Source organism: Hyperolius riggenbachi, chromosome 8 (genome assembly GCF_040937935.1).
Source record: "Hyperolius riggenbachi isolate aHypRig1 chromosome 8, aHypRig1.pri, whole genome shotgun sequence".
NCBI classification, from domain to species: domain Eukaryota; kingdom Metazoa; phylum Chordata; class Amphibia; order Anura; family Hyperoliidae; genus Hyperolius; species Hyperolius riggenbachi.
The window spans coordinates 272001657-272028713 of NC_090653.1; the positions used below are offsets into that span (position 1 = coordinate 272001657).

Consider the following 27057-nt stretch of genomic DNA (forward strand, 5'->3'; position numbering starts at 1 on the left):
AAGTCAAATTTTTAAGGAGTGATTACAGGGACTGGAAGAAATGAGGAGCGGAACAGACAATGCACAGAGGTATGTGGATCCAGTATGAACATATCTCTGTGCTTACCTTAGGCACTTGGCTTAAGGTCAGGCATCCTTTAAAAGGCTATATTGTATTTATGGGGAAAGTGTGTATATATATATATATGTGTGTGTGTGTATGTGTGTATATATATATATATATATATATATATATATATATATATATATATATATATATATATATATATATATATATATACATTTTTATTTATTTTTTCCAACTCGCCCTTCTCAGGGAGTGCTCGCACTGGAGGATATAGAGGTTGTGGTACCAATAGAGTCTGAGGACCTCCCGAAGGAGACAAAAAACGAGACAGGACACCAGGAGCCCCTGATAGTGTAGCTCGTTGAGGGTATGGGATACTCAACAACAGTATGTGCAGAATACTCACAAGGATAGGTTGCAAGACCAGCAACCACAGTGTAACGGCTGGTGAGGAAAGCCCGTCCTCACTCTGGTTCTTTGGTCTTTGTCAATGTAGGTCGCTCTCCAGGGTAAGAAAAAGGGGTGTAAGGGTTCCAAGGAACAGACCTACACGGCCAACACCTTGAGCATAGGAGGTTGGTGTGGGATATTACTGGAAGGGAGAAGGCGCCCCAAGATGTGATGTGTGGAATGGATAATGTAAGCTGGATAAAACCTATGTAAATAGGCTTACCTCTAATAGAAGGGGGTAGCCCAAAAAAAAAGTAATAACATTTTTAATAGAAACCAGAAACTTGAATGATTAATGCGTTTCGCGGATCGCAGTCTGCTTCCTCAGGTCAAACAAAAGTGTCTCAATACTAGCGATTTGCAAGCAGAGAGTGCATCTACTCCTCACTGGAGGATGTTGTGTTATACGTTTAAAAAAAAATCACATGACCCTCAACTCCTTCTTTGACGGCAGCTTTATGAAACCTAGCAGTTTCTGACAAAATGAATGTGCATGCATATGCAAAATGATTGTTGCCTCGATCCATCTGGTGACAGATGCAATGTGGTGTACAGAGACTTTCGCTAGGCTGCATTTCTGTTGCTTTGGAGGGTAGAGGAAAGGGGGTATGTGGTCCTCCATCATCAAAGCACTGCGGGTACTTTAAACTATGTCAGGTAAGAAAACATCAGTGTGGGAGCGTATGCCACCCACCACCACCCCCTGCTGCCTGCCACTCAAATAGTTAAAGGACAACTGTAATAAGTGATCTGGAGGCTGCCATATTTATTTCCTTTTAAACAATACCAGTTGCCTGGCAGCCTTGGTGGTCTATTTGGCTGCAGTTGTGTCCGAATCACACACCAGAAACAAACATGCAGATTATCTTGTTAGATCTGACAATAATGTCAGAAACTCCTGATATGCTGCATGCTGTTCAGGGTCTATGGCTGAAAGTATTAGAGGCAGAGGATCAGCAGGACAGCCAGGTAACTGGTATTGCTTAAAAGGAAGTAAATACAGCAGCCTCCATTTCCCTCTCGTTACAGTTGTCCTTAATTTGCAGTAGGGTGAGCATATAACGGGGCAGAGAAGATTGTGCAGACACACTGCTTACTTCTGACCTAACCTATTCAACATCAAAGACCGAAATTGTTGTCGGGCAAGAGGGCTTTCATAAATTAGTTTGATAATGTAAACTTAACAGTATGAGATATTACAAATAGGCTGGTGGCCACATGGAAATGGGTTGTTTTTGTTTTATTTTTGTTTTTATTTCTGTGACTGTAGATAACATTTTGTTGAAAATGGTTTTTAGCTTTTATGTATCATGGCTTCAGTTTGAACGAACTTAAAGAGGAACTCCAGTGAACATTTTACTGTTGGCAGGTGATGTACAGTGGTGTGAAAAACTATTTGCCCCCTATTTGGCATGTTTGTCACACTTAAATGTTTCTGCTCATCAAAAACCGTTAGCTATTAGTCAAAGATAACATAATTGAACACAAAATGCAGTTTTAAATGATGGTTTTTATTATCTAGTGAGAAAAAAAAATCCAAATCTACATGGCCCTGTGTGAAAAAGTGATTGCCCCCCTTGTTAAAAAATAACTGTGGTTTATCACACCTGAGTTCAATTTCTGTAGTCACCCCCAGGCCTGATTACTGCCACACCTGTTTCAATCAAGAAATCACTTAAATAGGAGCTATCTGACACAGAGAAGTAGACCAAAAGCACCTTAAAAGCTAGACATCATGCCAAGAGCCAAAGAAATTCAGGAACAAATGAGAACAAAAGTAATTGAGATTTATCAGTCTGGTAAAGGTTATAAAGCCATTTCTAAAGCTTTGGACTCCAGCAAACCACAGTGAGAGCCATTATCCACAAATGGCAAAAACATGGAACAGTGATGAACCTTCCCAGGAGTGGCCGGCCGACCAAAATTACCCAAAAGTGCAGAGAAAACTCATCCGAGAGGCCACCAAAGACCCCAGGACAACATCTAAAGAACTGCAGGCCTCACTTGCCTCAATTAAAGTCAGTGTTCACGACTCCACCATAAGAAAGAGACTGGGCAAAAACAGCCTACATGGCAGATATCCAAGGCGCAAACCACTTTTAAGGAAAAAGAACATTAAGGCTCATCTCAATTTTGCTAAAAAACATCTCAATGATTGCCAAGACTTTGGGGAAAATACCTTGTGGACCGACGAGACAAAAGTTGAACTTTTTGGAAGGTGCGTGTCCTGTTACATCTGGCGTAGAAGTAACACAGCATTTCAGCAAAAGAACATCCATGAATTCTACTGTCTACCAAAAAATCCTGAAGGAAAATGTCCGGCTATCTGTTCGTCAACTCAAGCTGAAGCGATCTTGGGTGCTGCAGCAGGACAATGACCCAAAACACACCAGCAAATCCACCTCTGAATGGCTGAAGAAAAACAAAATGAAGACTTTGGAGTGGCTTGAGGTGCGTACACACATGCGACTATAGTCGTTTGTAACGATCGTTCCTCGATCTTTACCAACGGCGATCGTTACAAAAAACGAACCACCGACTATTAAGGCAAACGACGAACGAGCCAAATCGCTACAAAAGAAAGTTCTGTCTCGACGGATTTTAACCAACGACGATCGTTTGCAAAAGTAGTACATCGTTGGAAACGATCGTACTAGGCTTGACATGCGCATTTCACAATTTCTCCGTGAAACTTCTCATTTTTATGCGCAGGCGCAATAGTTGCTTTACGTGATGTAACGTTCGTTCTAACGATCAGATCGTTACACACCTTTTAAAACTAACTTTACTTAGGTCGTTCTTTCATCAATTAAAAGTTTGTTCGTCGTTCTCAACGAACGATCGTTGTCGCATGTGTGTACGTAGCATTAGTCAAAGTCCTGACCTGAATCCTATTGAGATGTTGTGGCATGACCTTAAACAGGTGGTTCATGCTAGAAAACCCTCAAATAAAGCTGAATTTCAACAATTCTGCAAAGATGAGTGGGCCAAAATTCCTCCAGAGCGCTGTAAAAGACTCGTTGCAAGTTATCGCAAACGCTTGATTGCATTTATTGCTGCTAAGGGTGGCCCAACCAGTTATTAGGTTCAGGGGGCAATTTCTTTTTCACACAGGGCCATGTAGGTTTTGAGTTTTTTTCTCACTAAATAATAAAAACCATCATTTAAAACTGCATTTTGTGTTCAATTATGTTATCTTTGACTAATAGTTAACGGTTTTTGATGAGCAGAAACCTTTAAGTGTGACAAACATGCAAAAGAATAAGAAAGCAGGAAGGGGGCAAATAGTTTTTCACAACACTGTAGCTGCTGCATGGTTTTTGGCAGTTGGAAACAACTGTAAACCGCTATTTCCCACAAAAGTTCAAACTTTTCTTGTGGGAGGGGGTTACTTGTGGAAGTGGTTTCACCACAATATCAGTCATACAGCACCCCCTGATTGTCTGTCTGTGAAAAGGAATAGATTTCTCATGTAAAAGGGGGTATCAGCTACTGATTGGGATAAAGTTAAATTTTTGGTTGGAGTTTCTCTTTAATTCTTTTTACACTTTCTGCTACTAGGTGAAGGGGTTTCTTTCGGTTAGAACCACCCTTTCTGTTGGCTTTAAAAATAAGACTATTATATCTCTTGATGGCTATTACCAAAAATCTATTAACCTCTTATTGCTTCTGCTACTGTATATCTACACCCCTTGAGACTTCATCTTAGCCTCAGGGGCATAGATATACGTACTCAATCGCGATAGCCGCTGTGCGCGCTCCTGTGCTCATTCTCATCGCTGCCTGTCAGTACACAGATCAGTGAATGGGATCTAAGTGCCTGTGATCAATAACCACCACAATGAAATGCCATGGTCATTGCTAAAATGAAAGTAAAAACAAACACACATTACTTCCTGTTAGCGTGCTAATAGTACACACAGGAAGATAGTGGGGGGACATCTAGTGGCCAAATAGTAAAAATTACACTTACATACACCACAATAAAAAAAATACCTCATCAATTAACCCCTCCCTCCCCCCACCCCCTATAGTTAACAAAATAAAACACTTATAAAAATAGTTTTTGTTTTTTTTTTAAACCGTGGCATTTAATAAATTAAAAAAAAAACAAATAGTTTAGGGACTTAGGGACTCAACTTTTTTAATATGTATGTCATGAGGGTATATTGCTGTTTCTTTCTTTCTTTTTTTTTTTTTCTTCCAAATATGGGCTTGTAATTGGTGACAGACGGAAAAAATACACCTTTATTTCCAAATAAAATATTATCACCATTCAATGTACTAGTGACATAATTTAAATGTTGTAATAACGTTTATTCTATTCTAAATGCAACCGTTAAAATGCATTTACAATAAAATAAACGTATCACCCAAAGAAAGCCTAATTGGTGGCGAAAAAAACAAGAACATAGATCATTTCATTGTGATAAATAGTGCTAGTTATTGGTGCATGGATGGGAGAAGCGCTGAAATGTGAAAACTGCTTTGGTCCAGAAGGGGAAAAACACTCAGTGGTGAAGTAAAATATCTTTCTGACATGCTGTGCAATAGGTTCCCGGTGAAATATATCAGAGTAATAAAATCTCCTGGGAAAATCAATATCATAAAGGAAACCTGAGACGGGGGATACAAAAATGTATTCATACCTGGAGCTTTCTCCAGCCCCCTTCAGACTGTTTGCTCCCTTGCCGTCCTCCCGGATCCCCGCTAGCCGATCCCGACTGGAGGCATTACAGGCAGCCTGGGAGGCCAGTGAGAGAGCGAACAGCCTGAAGGGGGTTGGAGGAAGCCTTTGGCGTGTGCTTTTTTTTTTTTTTTTTTTTTTAATCCCCCATCTCAGGTACACTTTAATTGCCATCTTACGGCTGTAAAGTCTGCAGTCTTATCATTAGCAGGCACTATGGCCAAGATTTTCTGGATGGTTTAGTTTTAGAAGGCAGGCTCTGGATCCCATAGTCTTCCCGATCCTCTCCTCTGTCTGCTCGTTCCCCCACTGTCCCTCGTTCTAAATTTGCGTCTTTGGGACTCTTCGGAAGCACTTGTGCACTTCTGAAGGAGGGCAGAAGACTAATTTGACCTGTAGGTTGAATAATTTCACCAGGGGACATCAGGGGAATGAGGATAGAGGACGGGGAAGACTCTGTGGGAGAGACTTCCCTTACGTAGGTGATCCCTTTTTTTTTTTTTTTTTTTTTTTTTTTTTTACAGCAACTTTCAAGGTTTCTTTGAATTCTTTTATCTTGAAGCTGGGTTGTGTTTGCATTTTGGTTACCGTACCCTCATTTCATTCTCTCTTGTCCCTGCTCCTCCAGTCGCTGCTCGGAAGAGTCCTATGTACAGGAGAGCAGTCACCATCGCTATGGCTTGGAGAGATCTTCACAGTGCGACAATGGAGATGCTACAGTCAAAAAACCTGAGAGGGAGACCAGAGGATCTGGGCTTAAAGGGAATGAGAAATCTGAGGCCATCGCCAATTATGATCTTAAATATGGAGGTAATTATGGAGTACTGTATCTGTAATCCTATTTTAGGGCTGAAATATCATTATTAGTGGGAATGTCAGAAAATTATCCTAACAAGCAAATTACCTAGAACAGGAATGGTCATCTGAAACGATCACAAATGATCGTTTTAAAGTGGACCTGAACTCTTGAACAGGAGAGAAGGAAAACATAGAAAAATGTACCCTGTATGTATTCAGAGAGTTGAGTTTAGTATAATTCCTCATCAATGATTAATCACAACTGTAATCTGAGTTCTCACCTGCGTCAGCTGGCTGCCTCGGCCAGCTTATTTGTAAACACAGGATGTTAACACTACGTCTGCTTCCATGAAAGCAAGAAGTAGACACACTGCGGATTTATTGCAGCATCTGTATCAGCTGTATCTGAGTTCAGGTCCGCTTCAAGAAGTGAAAATCTGCTTTCTGTGCATAGCTTTATCAGTATGGCTTCATGCATTGTGTGTGTCTGGAGTATTGTTCCTTGTTCAGAGGTCTCACTCATTTGTTTTTTTTGTAGATTCTGTTATTGAGGAGGAAGCAGACATAGGTGGGGAACCTTACTCCGACATGAACAGCAAATCCCGCCGCCCGCTGGACAAGGACCGCAGGAAAAAGGACCAGGTTGTACAGGTCAGTCCTTTATTTTTATATTGGCATTAGTAAATGAAAAATATCAATGCATATTTCATAGTTGGGTTATGCAGATACTTAGTGGAGCTTTTCGCAAGCTTCGAGTGGAAAATCAAATACTTAAGGAGAGGGAAGGCGCTTGATCCTCCAGTGGCTTCCCACACCATCCTCCGCCGCTGCCCTGTACCGTTCTGCACATTGCGTCTGTTCTCCTCTTTCTTCATGCAAGCGCAGCATGACCATGCTTGAAGAGCAATGAGGTCATGAGCTTGGAATCGGGCAAGAGATTGTTTGATTCCTTTGAGGAGTCAACGTTCGGCAATGATGGATCGATGGACTGCATGGGAAGCCTCTAAAGCCGTGTTCCCCAACCCTGTCCTCAAGGCTCACCAACCGTGCATGTTTTGTGGAAATCCACAGAGGTAGGTAATCAGCTTGGATGTGGCACTAATTACCTTACCTGTGAATTATTTGTGGTTTCCTGCAAAGCATTGTACTGTTGGTGGGCCTCGAGGACAGGTTTGGGGAGCTCTGCTCTACAGCACAGGTGTCAAAGACAAGGCCCGCGGGCCAAACATGGACCTCCTTGCCATTTTATGTGGCCCTCCAGAGCTTCAATTGTTCATCATTGTAAACCGTAAAAGAACAGCAGCACACTTCCTTCCCAACCAGAGGAGCACATCGGTGAGTGTTTCTGGTTGAAATATTGTCATTTTAAGGTGTGGTGCAGCAACAACCAATGGGACACCCTCAGCAAAACTACCATGGGGCCCCCTCTTGGGATCCAACCCACTTCATATGGCTAGTAAAACGCCACCTCAGCTAACCAAAAAGACTAGGGTTGAAGTGATGGCCAGCATCTTGCGTTGGGACACATTTCATGTTGATCCCAAAGCAGCACTGGTGCGGGTAAATATTAAACTGCTCCACTGTGCTACTCTGCAGAATATAGTTACACCACTTAGTTTGAGGCTGTTCAATAAATGATAAATTGTAATAAACTATTTGGCCCGCCACTTAGACTACGTTTTCAATTTTGGCGCCTTACGTGACTTTGACACCCCTGTTCCACAGGATCCAGAGGCTTCCGTTATCTTGCATCAAAAGTCAAATACTTACCTAAGGTCCACCTCGGGTACACTTAAAAGCGATCTGAGTACCTCATTTTAAAGTAAAAAGAACCTCCAGGTGGCACGGACAGCAGCAAGACAGATGCCCTCATAAGTCAGGAAGCATATTATAGACAGTCTGAAGGATATTCAGAAGTGTTGCTGTTAATACCCTTTGAAGGGCAAAAAAAGTTTTTATAGGTATTAGAAATGTTATTCCTGTTTAGTGCCCAATCCATTGATAATCTCTGGAATTCTCCTTTCATGTTTACTCGGGTACATATGTTACCAAAATAAAATGTAACCAGTATAAAAATAGCACGGTCAGATTTTCATCCTTGCTTGCTAAGAGATCTGACATCTGGTCTGCTTAATAGAGAGTGTAAAGCATTCCCATCATGCACAGCTGCAATTGTGCAATACTGTATTGGTTTGATAAGAAAACATTTGAGGTTACTGGTAACACAAAACTACATTTTGTCTTTTTAGGTGCCTACTAAGAATAACACCATCCAGTCCAGGATGCCACCTCGCTTTGCTAAGAAGCAAACCGGCATGTGCATGGATCAGGCTGATGTTACTGGAAAAGAGATCTGGGACAGCAATGGCCAAGGTATAGCCCTTCCCTCTTTTTGTTGCATGAATATTCCTCTAAATAAGTTGAGCGGTTCAGTAGCTGTTCACTTTTGTGGGGCATGGCTTGGATGAGCAGCTTGTTACCATACCCTGGGTGACTTGTGTGAAGTTGATTAGTCCTGCTTTTTTTTTTTTTTTAGGTATCTCTGTTCAGTCCGGAAGTGATACATGGAGCAAGCCCGGAAGTGCTTTCAGTACAGAATCCTCGTCCACTGAGGTAGGTTGTGCTCTTCTTGCTTTCATAATCAAAGGTTGTTGAGCAAAGTGTCCCTCTCTAGAGGTGTAAGAAAAGCAGCAATGTTTCCTAGTCTCAATGATGTTCCAATAGATCCTGCTGACCCTCCACCATGTACTCAAAAGGAAGGGAAGTGAGGACATTAAACTGCTGAGAGACTCTTTTTCACTTCCAGTTTAGGTAGCTTACAATGACCAAAAAATCTAGCTTTTATATTGGTATTGGAAATCCATCCAATTTATTTTCCATCCAGTGCAGCCCATACCCTGCAGGTAGTGAGGTTTATTGGCTTCCTTTGGTCACTCAGGGTCATTGTAGGTACACGCTTCTGCTGGATTCACTTGGGATCAGTTCACGGCACTCTCAGTTCAATAAATAATCTACTCAAATTAACGGGACCTTTGTAAGAATGATCAGTGAATTGCGGTTGTTTTGGATGTTGTCATTGTTTTTTTTGAATGGGAGAGCAGGAGAATTTTGAACACGCTAAATAAAATTGATCCAGTTAAAACATTGAATTGATTACTTAAGATTCTTTTGCTAGTATAAAATTGCATTTAAAGTGTACCTGTTGAGAAATGCCCATTTGGATACCTACTTAAGTAGGAGGCTTCCCCATCCCCCTTGCCTTCACCGATCGAGCTCTGGGACTGGACATCCCGAACTTCTGCAAGGGCTTATCGGAAATTGCATGTGGCCGTGCTCCAATGAATGGACGCACGGCATAGGACGCCTTGCACCTGTGCAGTAGCACAAGCCACTCAGGTTGGCCTTTTTCTGCTGAGCTTGAAGGGCTTTTGCTACAGCGTGGGGGATCCTGCACAGTGCGACCGTGCTTGTTCACTGACGAAAGCATTGCCACAAACTTCCAGTGGATCCTAGCAGTGAAACCACGATATTTAAAGTGAAAGTTGGTATCCTGAATAATTTTACTGAATTCTGCTATAGGTCACTATGGTTTCTCTTTAAATGAAAAAAGTGTTTCAAAGCAAAAAATTTTGCCTCCAAATAAGTACAATCTGTATCTTGGTGTAAGTAGAACATACCGTAGTTAGGAATTTATTATATGACACATTCTGCTGGCCTTGAAGTCTTTGGAACAAGCGTATATACAAATAAAAAGATTGCAGTAATAAGTTACTACCGTATTTTTCGGACTATAAGACGCTCCGGACTATAAGACGCACCCAGGTTTAGATGACAAAAACCAGGGGGAAAAAAATATATACTAAACCTGGTGCATTTATAGTGCAGGGGTGTCTTGTAGACCTTTTTCCCCAAAGCTGTCCCTGTCTAAGCTTTAGTGCCCAGCTCCACTAACCCATCCTGCCCCCACCAGCCAGACTAAGTACCCTACATTAACCTCTGATGCCCCAGGAGTAACATTGCACTACACTAGGTTACATTTATTCCTGATGTACCACACCAGTTACTACACTAAACTAACCCACCCCTGCGGCCCTACCAGTAACTTTGCACTACACTACACTACATGACACTAGTCCCATGTCACCACCTCTGCTGCCTTATCAGTAACACTACACTACATCAAACTAACCCCTGCCTCCCCTACCAGCTACACTAACTTAACATTACAAATGCAAAGTGGATGATCTTACCTATCCAGGTGTCCATCCACACACTCTGTCCTTTCCCAACAGCCCGATCCAAGCATCTCTGCTTACTGGCTGCTGTCTTCCAATCTCCCCGTACTGGCGGTGGTTGGAGCTGAAGAGGGGCAATGCAAGCAGTGCCCATCATTAATCCCCCTGTATTGGAGGTGGTGGGGCAGAAGAGCGGTGATCCATGTGGTTTCAGTGGCTGCCAATCATCCCCCTTGTACTGGCGGCGGTGGGGCAGAGGAGCAGCGATCCACGTGGTGGCTGCAGCTGTCAATCATTACCCTTGTACTGGTCACGGTGGGGCAGAGGAACAGCAATCCACGTGGTGGCTGCAGCTGTCAATCATCCCCCTTGTACTGGTCACAGTGGGGCAGAGGAGCAGCGATCCACGTGGTGGCTGCAGCTGTCAATCATCCCCCTTGTACTGGTCACGGTGGGGCAGAGGAATAGTGATCCACGTGGTGGCTGCAGCTGTCAATCATCCCCCTTGTACTGGTCACGGTGGGGCAGAGGAACAGCGATCCACGTGGTTCCAGCGGCTGCCAATAATCCCCCTTGTACTGGTCGCGGTGGGACAAAGGAGCGGCGATCCATATGGTTCCAGCGGCTGCCAATCATCCCCCTTGTATTGGTCGCGGTGGGGCAGAGGAGCGGCGATCCATGTGGCCGCAGAGGCTGTAACGCGTACTGATGCCCTTGTACTTCTTTGTTTACCGGCGCCCCCTCATGACCATGTGCGTCAAACGTCATGAGGGGGCGCCGGTAAACAAGGAAATATAAAGGCATCAGTACTCATTACAGCCTCTGCAGCCACGTGGATCGCCGCTCCTCTGCCCCGCCGCGGCCAGTACAAGGGGGATAATTGACAGCTGCAGCCACCACGTGGATCGCCGTTCCTCTGCTGCCAGTACAAGGGGGATGATTGGCAGCCGCTGGAACCACGTGGATCGCCGTTCCTCTGCCCCACCACCGCCAGTACAAGGGGGATGATTGGCAGCCGCTGGAACCACGTGGCTCACCGCTCCTCTGCCTCACCGCCGCCAGTACAAGGGGGATGATTGGCAGTCGCTGGAACCACGTGGATCGCCGTTCCTCTGCCCCACCGCCGCCAGTACAAGGGGGATGATTGGCAGCCGCTGGAACCACGTGGATCAATGCTCCTCTGCCCCACCGCGGCCAGTACACGGGGAAGGTTGACAGCCACATGGATCAGTTCTGCATCGTTAGGGGACACATTCAGACTATAAGACGCAGGGACTTTTTCTCCCCACATTTGGGGGAGAAAAAGTGCGTCTTATAGTCCGAAAAATACGGTACATTACAATATAATGTACAAAAAGAAAGTACAAGAGAGACACATTCGGAAATATTATTATTTGGACTCTTATTTAAACACAATGATGAAAATTAGAAACTTCTTATGTAGATATGGGTATATATATCAATATCACTAAAAGATATTCTGATTTCATTCAATATAGTAGCATCCATGCATTAATTCAAATTTCATGTCAAAGACAAATGATTAAAGCGGTATTGTCACCATAAAAATCTAATTGCAACAGAAACGGGTCTGAGTGTATTAAGTGATAAAGATGCTAATCCTGCATTCAAAACTTGCAAAACTTTTTCTGCTGTTATGGTTTGTAGTTATCACATACCTTAGGAGCGCTGGCCCTAGTGCCAAACAGTGCCAAAGAGTTTAATGCTGGGAATTATTTTTATCTATAATATATTCCTCCTCTTCCATTTATTTCCCTGCCTAGCTCCTTATCAGAAAAACCCTCTGATTACTTGTGTTTACAAGCAGGGCTGAGGTGACTCAGTGATTGGATGTGTAAATAAGACAGTGCAGTTGTTAGTATACACCTCAGTGGGAGTATCTGAAGACTCTGGGAGGAGGGCAGCTAATGAATACACAATGAGCAAGAGAAGGGAGAGGGAGAAAAGAGTCAGGGAGCATATGATGTCAGCATTAGCTTGGCAAGATGGCCACTGCCTAGAATAGGATTTTATGCTTTTCCTTTATAAAATTCACAGGAATCATTACGTGGATAGCACAATAAATCTGTTATGTAGTGGCTGGATAGTGTAATGGTTAAGGGCTCTGCCTCTGACACAGGAGACCTGAGTTCAAATCTCGGCTCTGCCTGTTCAGTAAGCCAGCATCTATTCAGTAAGGAGTTTCTTGGGCAAGTCTCCTTAACACTGCTGCTGCCTACTGAGTGAGCTCTAGTTGCTGCCTCGCAAGCGCTTTGAGTCAGACAGGAGAAAGGCGCTATACAAATACTGCAATTATTATAATTATTATGTAAGTAGAAGTAGTATTTATCTACCTATATATGTGTTTTTATTTCTAAAGTATTTACCTCTGTTTATTTCATATCCAAGGATGGTTTTAAGTAAGATGGGGCCCTAGGGAAAAATAAACGTGGGACCCATTACACTTTTATACTTTATTGACCTTAAACTTGTGACCTCTACTGTCCTTGACATGTAGGCCTGGGCCATTGCCTAGTTTGACCCCATGGAAGCTCCGCCTCAGTTTATATCTGATAATCAAACCTGAGTAATGTCCAATTTCAATATCTTTAAAGTGCTGCCGATGATAAAGTTCAGTGCAATCAAATTGTTAGCGTTACTGGATTGTTGTGACCATCAAGGTTGTACAGATTGAATGAGAAGCATGCCTTACCGGTTTTCCGCTGACAGATTTCCTCTCGGAGGTGATGAAACAAAGCACTGTAACATAAAGGCGGAAGTGACGTGCCACATAAGACCGGAAGTGACGCATGCTTTGAGTACAGTTTATTGGTTAGCACTATATAGGTTTAGGTGGAATATCTCTTGTGGCTGTTGGAAAAGCGATTTCCATTTTAGCATAGTGATAAAAAAAAAAAAAAGACTGTAAGGTCTCACACTATGAACTTATTTTTGGCATTCTTGACTTTTAGGGTTTCAAAGGCAGTCAGGGTGACAGTGGTATCGATCTGAGTGCCGAATCTCGGGAGTCGTCTGCCACTTCTTCACAGCGTAGTTCTCCCTATGGGACCATGAAGCCTGAGGAGATGAACGGGACTGTCATGGTGGAGCCTAAAGCAGATTGTCCAAAAGAGCAGGGGCAGAAGCAATCTGACAAGAAGGTGAGATTGGAGCCTCTGTGTTCAGAACTGAGGGGTTGACTCCATTTTTTTTCATGGACTTTTTTTTTTTATTTAATAAACCTAAGAGCTGTTCTGGCATCCGTGTGTGTTTCTACCAGTCTTTTTCTTTGTCATCCACATCTCCAGGGTTACCAGCTAAGAGAACCAGTCTAAAACAGTTGTGTGATAATTTCACTTTGAAATGGTTATAACAGATGTCTTACCTGATTGGAATGACTGTTGGTTTATTATTTATTTTTGTTTTCAAAACTTCCAACCTGTGTTTCATGGAAGGGGTCCACGGAATAACTAATCGTGATTTAGGTGCTGGCCACAGATTCTTCCCATTAACAAAGCTTTATATTATTCTTTTGTGCATTCCTATCAGCTGCATTGAGCTCAGCCAAGATGCACTATATTGCCAAAAGTATTGGAACAATCAATCACTTCCATGGCCATAGGAATATAAAATCAAGCACATCTAGGCATGTAGATTACTTCTATAAAAATATGCGAAACAATTGTTCCCTTTAGGAACTCTGTGATCCCAGCGTGGTACCTCTAATTAAAACCATCAACCATTAGTGATGTTATAAAGTGGAAGCAATTGGAAACAGTTACTAAGCCAAGAAGGCTCACGTTATGCAAAAGTTGCCCTTTTTTCCTGCAAATTAATAGCTATGGACCTCCAAACTTTGCATGGCCTTCAGAGTACCTGTACAGTGCACGAAGATCTTTATGGAATGAGTTTCCATAGCAGCTGCATTTAAGCCTCACATCACCAAGCATCTGATGGGTGTAAAGCAATCCATCTACTGGAGTTCTGGAGATGTTTTCTGTGGCGTGATGAGTCGCACTTCTCTTTCTGACAATCTAATGAATGAGTCTGGATTTGGTGGATTCAAGGAGAACAGTACTTGCCGGACTGCTTTGTCCCCTCTTTGGTGGGGATAGGATTATAGTGCGTGGTTGTTTTTCAAAGGTTCGACCTGGCTTGTTAGTTCCAGTGAAAGGAACTCTTAATTATTCAGGATACCAAGACATTTTAGACTATTTGATGCTCACAACTTTGTGAGAACAATTTGAGGACCGCCCTTCCTGCTCCAACATGACTGCACACCGGGCTTAAAGCAAGGTCCATAAAGACAAGAATGGGCAAGTAACTGTGGAGGAACTTACTCAGATTACCGACCTCACCTCATAGAACACCTGTGAGAATGTATAAGAGCTGAGACTGCAAGACAGGCCTTCTCGTCCAATATCATTGCTTGACCTCACAAATGCTCTTTTAGAAAATGGTTAGAAATTCTTATAAGCATCCTCCTAAACCATGTAAAAAGTCTACCGCGAAGAGTTGCGTTATAGCCGCAAAAAGTGAGCCAATTCCATATTACGAGTTAAAGGACAACTTAAATGAGAGGTACGTGGAGGCTGACATTATTTCCTTTTAAGCATTACCAGTTGCCTGGCAACCCTGCTGATCTATTTAGTTGCAGAAGTGTCTGAATTACACCAGAAACAAACAGGCAGCTTATCTCGTCAGATTGAGAAAATTGTTAGAAACACCTGATCTGCTGCATGTTTGTGTAGGGTCTATGGCTAAAGGTATTAGAGGCAGAGGATCCGCAAGATAGGCAACTGGTATTGCTGAAAAGGAAATCTATTTGGCAGCTTCCATATGCCTCGCACTTCAGTTGTCCTTAAAGTATAAGATTCAGTTAATGTGTGTAAAGAAGGCAGGTGTCCCAATGCTTTTGGCAGTGTAGTGTATGATACTGATCTTCACCTGAACAATGATCTTAGTACAAATATTTGATATTACCCAGATGAAAAAAAAAAACCGTTCAGGTTTGCTGGATGTCACAGGCCCTGGAGAGCTAGTATGATTGAGGTGAGCCAGTGAGAAAGTCCATAGGAAACCGTTCTCCAATCACAACAACCTCTACGCCTTAAAGCATTATCATTGGTGGAATAGCGAGAGTAATTACTACAACCCAGCAGTTTGAGAGGGCGATGTCCACCCAATTAAGCGGAATTTCCCTGTAGACTTTCTTGCTGGCTCACCTCAACCATACTAACACCTCAGGTCCAACTTGTGTTTAAGCTAATCGTTCTCTGAGAATGGAGCTGATTTCAACAAGGACTGGTTCATTCTGCAAATGGCACTTTTTAGAGTGCAAGATTTATTTAGTGCTACTTTTTTTTCTAAGATTGACACATTTAGAACAACCAAATAACTAATCATAAAAAATAGAGCGCCTAACTCACTCATTTATCAATGTGAGGTTTGGATTAGATGTCAAGAACGGGTTTGTTAGGGGGTGTTAGTTGTCAGAAGTATTAGTATTGGCCATCAGGTAGGGGTTTACTTCGGAGGAAATTTTAGGGTTTGGGTACAGGAAAGAGTTCATGTTGGAGGGAAAGTTAGGGTTAGGTGACAGATTTGGGGGATTGGGCAAAACCGAAATAGAATGAGTGGTTTGCTGATTCTTATCAGGTGTTTGCGCCTAAGCAATTGGCATCAAATCCATACATATTCCTGTGTGTGCGTTTGTTTTTTTTTCCTTTCGGAGTGAATAAGTTAATTACTACGTTTACACGCACCACTCTTCCCTTCACCCAAAAAAACTAGCCGAGCACCGCAATGGGGGCCAGTAGTTTGTGAGCATCTTTGAGGGCCTATTAATGATGGGCCTCATTCAGTGTTCTCTGTAAAGTACTGCGGAGAAAAGTGTCAGAACTGTATAACTACTAAACCGCTACTGGTAAAGTACTGCTAAAACAAATGTCATTTTTTAGCTCACACTTTACCAGCATTGTTTACACCTCAATTCATTTTTTTCTCTCGTTGCTCTAGGATTCTGATTCTGGCCTAAACAAGGAACACAAGCCTGGTCCTATTGGCAATGAGCGATCTCTGAAGAACAGGAAAGGATCAGAAGGCACGGAGCGTCTGGAAGGCAGTGCCCCGCCTGTTAATGGTGTGGAGATTCATGTGGATTCTGGCCTACCTGTGCCACCGATTGAGTTTGGAGTTAGTGCAAAGGTGAGTGTTGGCAATCTCCCATTAGGTCAAACTTCTTATACCCACTTTTCTTTTACCAACTATAACTGGGTATAGACTGTGGACAGTCCTCCACCTGCTATTGTCTGATATTGCAATCACTTCTGTACAGGCTTCCAACAACCTGATCCATTTGTGCTTGGGGCAAAGGAAGGGGCTAGACTGAGCACCGTCAATCCCCTTCATTACATCAGAGACAGTCGTGCTTGGCATGCTTTTCAATTTTCTGCTGGCTCTACCTGCAGCAATGAATAAAATCTTCAACCACACATTTCTAGTAATAGTGTGACAGTTTCCCGCTCTAATTTTTACCTGGTTGATCCTGCCCTTACTAGTTCCTGGCAAGTGGAAGGTGACTTACAGACAGAAGCTCTCTGACTGGCATACTCTCGCTTCTCCCCAGTCTTCTCGCTCGTAGTTACGAGTCATCACGCAGATGGCTGATGCATCACTTGTAAAAGGCCCAAACTTTGCAGCTTTCACTAGTAGGGCTAGTGAAAGCCACACAGATTGGTCAGTTTGAGTGACGCTTCAGCCTTTGCCATGGGGACACGTCACTATGAGGGAGGGGGCTGGGGAGGAGCACGAGTACGCTGGGTGGGTACACTAGTAAGAGAAGAGCAGGACCAACCAGATAATTGTATACAAAATTAGGGGGAAACCATGTAACACTATTGCTCTTTTACCTAGTGATGGGTAAGAGTTTTAGAATTGGAGTTCCATTCCACTTTAACCAGGCTCCAGTTTGTCACAGAACGCAAGCAGCGGTAGAGTTGGGGGGTTGCCGCTGTTTAAAACCCATATAACGACAACATGCATCAGACCAAGTGCTGATCCTGGCAGTGCCTAGTCTACAGACATGGGAATGCTGTGCTTGTGTTTGTGAAGCTGCAGTTGGGCTACCATATTCTTCAGCATTCTGTCAAATACCCCGTATGTGTTGTCATGGCAGGTGCAAGAACACTGTCCAAACATGAGCTCATTGCTTTCACTAAATGCGCTCTGTACTGTATGCACGCTGAAACATTCTACTGTAAACTGTTCTTCCCGAGGTTAAAGTGAATGGGAACCGCATTTTTAAAAAAAAAATGAAGCAAATACTTACCCAAGGACAGGGAAGGCTCTGGGTTGTATAGAGCCTTCCTTCTCCTCTCTCGGTGCTCTATCCTGTGCTGGCTCCCCCTCCCCCCCCCCCCCCCCCCCCCAATTCCCCGCTGAAAGGGTATTTGGAAGCCTTCGGGAGCCGTGTCCTCCCAAAGACGTGCGGCTCCATACTGCACAGGCGTGAGCGCGCAAGAGAGCGTGCTTGCGCAGGTGCAGTACAGGGCCGCCCTTCTTCAGGAGCACTCGGGCTCCCTGAAGACTTCTGAAGCCTCCTTCGGCCGGGTAAAGCAGTATGTGACTAATTTAGTCAAATGCTACTGGGCGAGCCAGCACCGGAACGACTGGACCAGGAGAGGAGCCGGAAGGCTCTATAGGACCCAGAACCTTCTCTCTCCTTGGGTAAGTATCTATCTCATTTTTTAAATGCGGTTCCCATTCACTTTAACCTTCCCAGCGTTCAATTTCCCCAGGATTTCTGTGCAAACAGTGATAAAATTTATTTTTAAAACTTTTTTTTCCTGTAACTTGCCAAAATGTGTCAAGCAAGGGTCTAGTATACAGTGCAGGAGAGTATTGATGTGTATGCATGTTTATACTGTTCACAGCATGTTTTTTTGAACGGACATTTCTGTCCATACCGCTAGGAGGGTTAATGTAAATTCACTCTCGCACATTTTTTCTGAGTTCTCACAAAATCCTCTTCACTTGCCATGAAAACATATATGCAAGGTGCTTTCACTGTCTGAACCCTGCAGAATAAGGCATTCCAACCACATGTTCAGATATGTTGATGTATGGCATTTACAAACACCAGCACTCCATTCCCACATCTTTTTCACTGAAAGAGAGAAGGGACAGTCTCTTATCACTTCAATCACACTGAACATATTCTTCTGCTGTGCTGTTAATGGGGTTGTGTTGCTTCTGCAGGAGGCAGATTACTCGTTACCCCCAGGAACTACGCCTGGCCCAACTGCTAACACAAAGCTTCAGGATGCTCTGGCAAGCAAGGTAAAAGGTCTTTGCTGCTTATGCACTGGGAATGTAACCGGTTGTCTTCCAGTCTGGTGGTCCTCTGTATGTCTGCTTAAAGGGGAATTCTGCATGCTTAAAAAGTCTTCCTTAAAGAGACTCTGTAACATTAAAAAGATCCCCTGGGGGGTACTCGCCTCGGGTGGGGGAAGCCTCCGGATCCTAATGAGGCTTCCCACGCCGTCCTCTGTCCCACGGGGGTCTCGCTGCAGCCCTCCGAACAACCGGCGACTGTGCCGACTGTCAGTTCAATATTTACCTTTGCTGGCTCCAGCGGGGGCGCTGTGGCGACTTTCGGCACGGAAATAGACGGAAATACCCGATCTTCGTCGGGTCCGCTCTACTGCGCAGGCGCCGGAAACTTGCGCCTGCGCAGTAGAGCAGACCCGACGGCGATCGGGTATTTCCGCCTACTTCGGCGCCGACAGCCGTCAGAGCGCCTGCGCAGGAGCCAGGAAGGTAAATATTACGTCACCGCTGCACGGAGTGCTGCAGCGAGACCCCTGATGGATGGAGGACGGCGTGGGAAGCCTCATTAGGATCCGGAGGCTTCCCCCACCCGAGGTGAGTACCCCCAGGGGCCGTTTTGTCGTTACAGTTCCTCTTTAAGCATTTCTGACTCTTCTCTGGTCATGTATACTGTAAATATTAAAGGAATAAACTTGCAGATCCCTTAACGTGTGAACTTAGAACCCGAGGCGGCATATTGAAATCCTAATAGGACCCAGAGGCATGTCGTGTCATTCTATCGCCGCTGCCAGCCCCCCCCATGGCTCTGCTGTCCCCCCTGAAAAGATCGCCAGGCTAGCGTCAATCTTCTTGTCTCTAGCCTGCTTTGTTTACATGAGGCTTGTCAATTAGCCTCCTCCACATCACCCCCTCGATAACAGACTCACCCCGCTTCTCCGGGTACTTCCTGGGTCGCGACTTGGCTTCCTATTGGAGGAAGCTAGTAGGGGCGGGGAGCAGCAGGGGGAGCTTCTTATCGAGGAGGTGATGCGGAAGAGACTGATTGACAAGCCTTAAATAAACAAAGCAGGCTAGCGACAAGAAGCCAAAAAAAGTTGTGAATGCACAAAAAGTGTGTTGAAATAAGTATAAAAAAATAAAAGTATAAACATTTTATGCGTTTTTTGTTTTATAACACTAACCCAGTCTTTTAGTATGGTACTTAGTATTTTTCATAATGTAGTGGGATATGCAGCCTCCACTACCTCCCAAGTACCTATCATCAGAGCTAGGACCTTTCCTGCCTGCCTATCTAGTTCCTGCTGTCTTTGCTTCTGCCTAGTAATGCTGGGTGGCGCCAACATGCACTCTCACCGCCTAATATTACTCTAAGTTGGATCCCACCACAATGATGCATCCGCAAGATGGTTTAGCTTTGAAGATAGTGAAGGAGGCTTAAGTGAGAGAAAGCTCCACCCTCCGCTGTCTACAAATAAATTGGTGGAGCAGTGAGACTAGCAGAGCATGGCTAAACCAGTCTGCACTTGACCTGTTTTTTATTCAGTTTATACAGGCTTTAAAATATCTCAAAATGAGATCCTACTCAATATGTTTGCATGGCTGCTAATGAGTTATTTTTATACTGTAAACGGTCAGAGTGACCGGATTAGTATTGTAAACAGGAAGAGCAGCCATATTGACACCTGATTCTCACTGTGTTTTTGTATGTCACCTCAGGCAGGGCTGTCACAGTCCATACCTATGTTGAGGAGGGATCATCACCTGCAGCAAGGCATGAGTCTAAACCCTGTGTCCTACCCTAATGCAGACCTCACTTTAAAGGTAAGTTCCAGTCCTGAACGCCTTTAGCTCAATGCTACTTATGTCTCTGCAAAGTGAAATACCACTATTTCTGAGTAAACTACAAACCCATCCACTCACTTCTGTACCGCCTTGCTTTTTTCCCCCCTAAAACACCAGCTCGTCAGCCACGGCTTGACTAGCTGCCAAGCTGTGGGGGGGGGGGGGGGGGGGCAATCCCTATAGGTATAAAAGCTAGAGTTGGTCACTCATATAGATAAAAAACCCTGTTGGGTGGCTCTTTAATTAGAGATTCAATATATATTTATATATACAGTGAACGGTAGTGGAGGTGTTTGCTGATCCCCCACTCCGACAACGTGTCAGAGTGGTGTAGCTATTCCACATCAGACGAATCTCAAGAAATTAGGGACAGTAGTGATAGTCATGCTCGGTCTATGTTCCTTCATACATTTTACCTGCAATAATCATAGTTGAAATACATACTGTTACCTAAAAATGCTGAGATCAGACACGCCCTATGAGGTGGTCTGGTCATTACCTTCAGTATTTAAGCTAGCACCGAACAGGGTGCTACAGCTCTGACTGGGGCTATCTGCTGGGGGAAACTTTGTTGGTGGGGGGTGCACTTTACTTGATTGTATATATGTACAGCAATCTTTGATAAAGCCGTTAGGGTGAAACATGTCAGTATTCCAGTATACAAGCACTTTGTAAATAGCACTTTTGCACTATATGTACCTCAGCATTTTTAGGTAACAGTATGTATTTCAACTAGGATTATTGCAGGTAAAATGTATGAAGGAACATAGGCCGAGCAGGACTATCACTACTGTCCCTAATTTCTTGAGATTCGTCTGATGTGGAATAGCTACACCACTCTGACACGTTGTCGGAGTGGGGGATCAGCAACGACCTCCACTATCGTTCACTGTATATATAAATATATATTGAATCTCTAATTAAAGAGCCACCCAACAGGGTACTCTTATTAACTACACAGTTTTTTTTATCTATATGAGTGACCAACTCTAGCTTTTATACCTATAGGGATTGTCCTCATGGACTAAGTGTCTATATATTGTTTTTCCCTGGTATATATCTTCTCGGAAAGTGTGTCAGTCCTGACTCAGACTGGAAGTGACTGCAGTGTAACCCTCACTAATAAGAAATTCCCCCTTTTACCTCATTCATGCTCTCAGAAGCCATTTTCTGCTAGGAAAGTGCATAGGTATTAGTGTGCTTGGCACTACTGTACATACTATGTACATACATACTGTACATGTCTATCTCATCATGTCACGTCACCTCGGGCATCCTTTAACAAAAATTACCTTTTAGCGTGACCATCCTCTAGGTGTGCATTAAAGGTCCGTTTCTACAGGGATAGTGATGCTAACGCGGCTACCTAGTCGCATCGCATCACTTCCGCTGGCGCCCGCATCACTTCCGTATCTCCTGATGCGGAAGTCAATTGAGGAGATGGAACATGGCTGCGGGCTGGATTGTGTGCAAAGCCTCTCTTATTCTGATGCTCTCTGTACACTTGAACCGTTCCAGATAATGAACTTTTAACGTCTTGCCTCTTTTGTAGATGGAGTCTGCCCGGAAGGCCTGGGAGAACTCGCCCAGCCTACCAGAACAGAATTCCCCCGCAGGTCCTGGCTCAGGAATACAGCCGCCCTCCAGCGGGGGCACATCCACCGGCGTCAACTACAGCTCCTTTGGCGGGGTTTCCATGACACCCATGCCTGTTGCATCTGTTGCCCCTTCAGCCTCTCTGCCAGGTAATGCAGCTTACCTTTCCTCCTTGTTTTATGCTAGGTACACACATCGCAACTTTTTGTCATATCAACCGGTCTCAATTGATTTTTTTTTTTTGAAGTAATGATCTGAAAATCGATCCCATTATTAATTGGGAGCAGTTTGGACATGTACACACAATTTAGCTTTCCGTCAGTTTACCCGTCGATCTGACGGGAAACTGCATCGTGTGTACCTAGCATTACCCTTCTATGTTTAAAATGTTGAGATTTCTTTTATACAGTATGCGGTCTTCTCACCAGTGTGCTATTGCACATTCTTTGCAGGATCGCTTTAATGCCTGGTACTCACCATGCAATTTCCAATCAGATTAATGGCCAAGTCTGTCATTTCCGGGAGCTACGATCTGCTTTCCGCTCGTTTTTCTGATTGGTTTTCAGATCACTTCTGTGCAAAATCAATTAGAAATATGATTGGCCCGGTGAGAAATTGTTTTGACGAGTGAATTGGAGGAGAAATTGCATGGTGTGTACCAGCATGGATGTACACAGCTCGATAGTTTGACTGATTTTTGCAGTCATAATAAAAAACGACTGTCCTGCACGTACCTTCAAAGAATTGGTGCGCATTCAGTTAAAGAAAACGTGTAATTGGGGGGGGGGGGGGGGTAACCACTTCAGCCTTTAGTGTCGTTTCACCTTATGCCACCGAGCAACTTTCACCTCCCAGTCATTCGCCAATAACTTTATCACTACTTTTCATAATGAAATGATGTATATCTTGTTTTTTCCGCCACCATTTAGGCTTTCTTTGGGTGGTACATTTTGCTAAGAATTATTTTATTATAAATCCATTTTAACAGGAAGATTAAGAAAAAATGGAAAAAATGCATTTTCTCAGATTTTTGGCCATTATAGTTTTAAAATACATGCTACCGTAATAAAAGCCCATGTATTTTATTTTCCCATTTGTCCAGCCAAACATTGTGATAGGAACATAATTTAAATGGTGTAATACACCATTTAAATAATGTCCCTATCACAATTTATGGCGCCGATATTTTCTTTGGAAATAAAGGTGCATTTTTTCAGTTTTGCGTCCACTTATTACAAGCCCATAATTATAAATTAACCGTAATATACTTTAGTGCTGGGCAGCAGTGCAGGCTATCTGGATGGATATATCCGTCCAGATAGACTTAAGTGGTTAACATATATATTTTAAAGACTCTGAAGTTTCTTTAAAAAATCAGTTTTTATCTAGTTTAAAGATCATTGCCAGGCGTAAAATTCCACATTCTTGCAGCTGAACAAGGGTTTTATCACCCTCAAATCCTAGGGCAAAAATCCATGACTTTCAAAGTCGTGGATTTTACTGCCCAGGGAGGCAGAGCCTTCTGCAGTAGCTCTGCCTTTCCTCGCGTCAATCCACCGCGGATCTCCGCCTCTCTCCCGCCCCTCTCAGTGAAAAAAGACTGAGAGGGGCGGGGAGTGATGTGAGGAGAGGCAGAGCTAATGCAGAAAGCTCTGTCTCTACCAGAAAATGCTCCCCGGTTTTTGCCCCAGGGATTTGGGTGTGATAAAACCCTAATTTGGCCACGGGAATGCAGCGTTTTAGGTCTGGCAGTGATCCTTAAACTAAATAAGAGGTAAAAACTGATTTTTAAAATGGTTTCAGACTCTCTTTAAGTTAAAAAATTTTTTACGGTGGGTGTTGTCAGTTATAGTGGACCTCCATTCAACGGACCTCTTCTAATATGAAGTAATTACCTGCTGTGTCTTTACTTCCTGAAACCCTCCCGTAACCCCAGGGCTGCCGACTTCTGGCGCATTACTGCACCCCCCCTCCACCGCTATGGTATTGCTCAATATGGTGTTGCTCGATAATGGCGGAATCTGTCTCCGTGATGTTCCAATAGATCCTTCTGACCCTTCACTCTGTACTCAGAAGGGATGTGAGGAATCCTATAACTGAGAGACCTATTATGGCTGATAAAATAACATGGGAGTCATTTATATACCATGTATACTCGCATATAAGCCGACCAATGTATAAGCCAAGGTACCCATTTTTCCCCCAGAATCCAGGAAAAAGTGATTGACTCGTGTATAAGCCCCCTGCTTATGAACTGCTGGAGGGGAGAGACCACTGACCCATTAGGCACTGCAGCGCTCTACTTCTTTCAGTTTGCGACCACGATAGAAGCAATGGTCCTTAGAATGCGATCTACACAATGGGCACCCCTGGTCTAGGCTGCTAGTGAAGGTGAACAACCTTGGTTGTTTACATACTAGCTGCTGCAAAGGGGAGTGGCTGAGAGCAGTGGCATCAGCAGAGTGGGAGGTCTTAACAGAATGATTTTTCTTCGTCTGAAGTCACGCCTCCATACTGGAGAATAACTGCAAGAAGGGCATGGCTTTATCTTATAGGGCATTTTCTTGCCAGCCAAACCAATAGGTGGTACTCTATAAACATTTCAATATGAAAGTTGGGATATTTGGGATTTTCCAAATTTAAAAATCTCAGAACTAAACCCATTCAAGCATGGTACTATCCCTTGTAAACTCTTGCGTGCATCATCTGGGCGATCTCTTTCCCACTACTCTTAGTGTAGCTGTGAAAAGTTAGTTTCCCATCTGAGGAGTACATCACCAGATCACATAGGATAGGCTGCCAGTATCTCCACTAGAGAGAGTTGGACACGTACATTTATTTGACGTCATACTATTATTGATTTATATAGCACCAGCGTCTTCCGTGGCGCTGTACAACAACATACAGGGTATAACAATACAAAATAAACAATACAACCGTCAATACAAGATAACGGAGGATTACCACCAATGCAGTGAACAAATCGACTACATATTCTTACACAGGGGTGGCAGGTATGTACACCCATTACACAGCATTGTGAGACAAAAGGGGAGGAGAGCCCTGGCCAAAAGGTCTTACAGACTAAAGGTATAAGGGATAGGACAGTAGGTAAAGGGAAGCTGTGTATGAAATGGTGGACAGTGACCGAAGTGTCCTAGGTAGGAGAGTATGTTTGCCTGAAGAGGTGTGTTTTCAGATTGCGCCTAAAAAAGGTAACTGTGGGTGAGTGGCGGATATGTTGAGGGAGGGTGTTCCTTGGAGGGGATCAAGAGAATTCCTGTAAGCAGGATACGTGAATTCCTGGCAGGGGAATTCATCTTTCTTGGCCTGCTGTGTTCAGATTAGGGCAGTCTGTTTGGTACAGTCCTGCTATACATCAGGACCACTGCTCAGTGTACGTGCAGTTTGGGAATTTGCGAAGATGTAATTGTGATGTTTTGAAGGACCTTAGTGCTGTTTAGTCATATTGTTTTCCCCTGGATTTTGTTTTCAGGTAACCACATCACTCCTCTGTACCTGGAAAGCCACATGTTTCCTGGCCAGCCCCGCATCGTTCAGCAGACCATACCTCAGCAGCAGGGATACCAGCAGGTAGGAGCGGACTGCACAGAGGATAAAGCACAACCTAACTCGGTCTCTGTGATGCACCAATAGATCCTGCTGACCCTTCACTATGTACTCTGAAGGGATCTGAGGAGACGGTCTTACTGAGAGACTTCAGATTCTCCCCCTAGTGTATTTCTCTATCAATGAAGGACACAACATTACAAATGTCGTTCCTATTGAAGGGTGGACATTAAAAGGCAAGCTTAAAGCTCTGCTGTCTGCTACTCTTTACTAAGGACCGTGGGGATGTGGGAGCACCTTTGACATAGGAGACCTAGGTTTGAATCCTGGCTGGAGCCAGTATCTGGTCACTAAGGAGTTCTTGGGAAAGACTCCCTAATGCACAGAGGGGACACAGAGGTAACTAGGCAATTACACCTAAAACACAATAAAATAAGTAGTTCCATTCCACCCCTAAATTTTGCAATATCCAATACACACAAGAAAACAGGGTTTTATATGAACAGTTCTCTATTTACTCTTCAATCACAACATCTTTAAAGATTGCGGACAGGATGCGCAGTTATAATCTCAGAGTTCCAATTCACATCATAAGACTCAGGCAGTCTTATGATGTGAATTGGAACTCTGAGATTATAATTGTGCATCCTGTCCGCAATCTTTAAAGACGTTGTGATTGAAGAGTAAATAAAGAACTGTTCATATAAAACCCCTTTTTGTTTCTGTGTGTTGGATATAACTAGGCAATTAGCTGGGGAACGGGCCTCTATGTGTCCCATTTCATTGATAAATCGTCGTCGGGTAGACTTTAAGGGGGTTTTCAACTAATATTTCTATGAAACTGTAGATGGGTAAAGAATGGATGGATTAGAGACCAGTCAGGTGATATTGCTGCCCAAGTCCCATTGGAGAGGATTTCTTGGTAATGTTCTACCTCTTGTCTTTACAGGCGGCAGCAGCCCAGCAGATCCCCATCTCTCTCCACACTTCTCTGCAGGCACAAGCCCAGCTTAGTATGCGCGGAGGACTCCCGGTGTCCCAGTCACAGGAGATGTATAGCTCCATGCAGCCCTTTAGGTAACTTGGTATTTTATGTATGGCTATCATAAGTAGCGAAATACACATAGCGAAGACCTTCATATGCATACAACTTCATCGAGTCCATTATGGTTATACCTGCGGGACCCACTTTCTGTACTCCGTTTTCTAAATGTTATAAATGCATATTGTTAAGGCTCCCATACATTTCTCGATTTGCCATCGAGCAATTGGGCGATCAGCAGCAGTCTTATCGTTTGACTTGTGGCCGACACTCTGTGATCCTCCTTCACAAAGGCTAAGTTTCCACTGGAAGTATGCAAATTGCATGCAAATTTCACATCTGAAAAATGCATGCAAATGCGTAATAGCGTATGCATGGATGCAAGTTTTACATGTGAATTCAAATATGCAGTCCCAAATTTAATTTATTTTTTGTGATT

General features: G+C 43.7%; 1 protein-coding gene and 3 non-coding genes across 8 annotated transcripts in view; all 4 read left to right on the plus strand.

Annotated features, from left to right (window-relative positions):
- The window catches only part of PRRC2B (proline rich coiled-coil 2B), a 162504-nt gene that overhangs the window by 119440 nt on the left and 16007 nt on the right, over positions 1 to 27057 (plus strand). For 3 of the 5 annotated variants that reach the window (XM_068248862.1, XM_068248863.1, XM_068248864.1), the window contains exons 17-27: positions 5833 to 6014; positions 6541 to 6653; positions 8252 to 8375; positions 8539 to 8615; positions 13210 to 13398; positions 16256 to 16444; positions 18497 to 18577; positions 20285 to 20389; positions 21963 to 22155; positions 25503 to 25600; positions 26526 to 26653. In XM_068248862.1, the coding sequence (XP_068104963.1) occupies positions 5833 to 6014; positions 6541 to 6653; positions 8252 to 8375; positions 8539 to 8615; positions 13210 to 13398; positions 16256 to 16444; positions 18497 to 18577; positions 20285 to 20389; positions 21963 to 22155; positions 25503 to 25600; positions 26526 to 26653 (1479 nt within the window). The remainder of the gene's footprint in view (positions 1 to 5832; positions 6015 to 6540; positions 6654 to 8251; positions 8376 to 8538; positions 8616 to 13209; positions 13399 to 16255; positions 16445 to 18496; positions 18578 to 20284; positions 20390 to 21962; positions 22156 to 25502; positions 25601 to 26525; positions 26654 to 27057) is intronic. The other 2 variants (XM_068248865.1, XM_068248866.1) reach the window with 2 other exon arrangements.
- Positions 8707 to 8791, plus strand: LOC137529210 (small nucleolar RNA SNORD62). Its single transcript, XR_011023633.1, has one exon. It is a non-coding gene; the product is annotated as a small nucleolar RNA SNORD62 (small nucleolar RNA).
- LOC137529209 (small nucleolar RNA SNORD62) lies at positions 24031 to 24110 on the plus strand. The gene has a single exon (XR_011023632.1). It is a non-coding gene; the product is annotated as a small nucleolar RNA SNORD62 (small nucleolar RNA).
- Positions 25644 to 25724, plus strand: LOC137529211 (small nucleolar RNA SNORD62). The gene has a single exon (XR_011023634.1). It is a non-coding gene; the product is annotated as a small nucleolar RNA SNORD62 (small nucleolar RNA).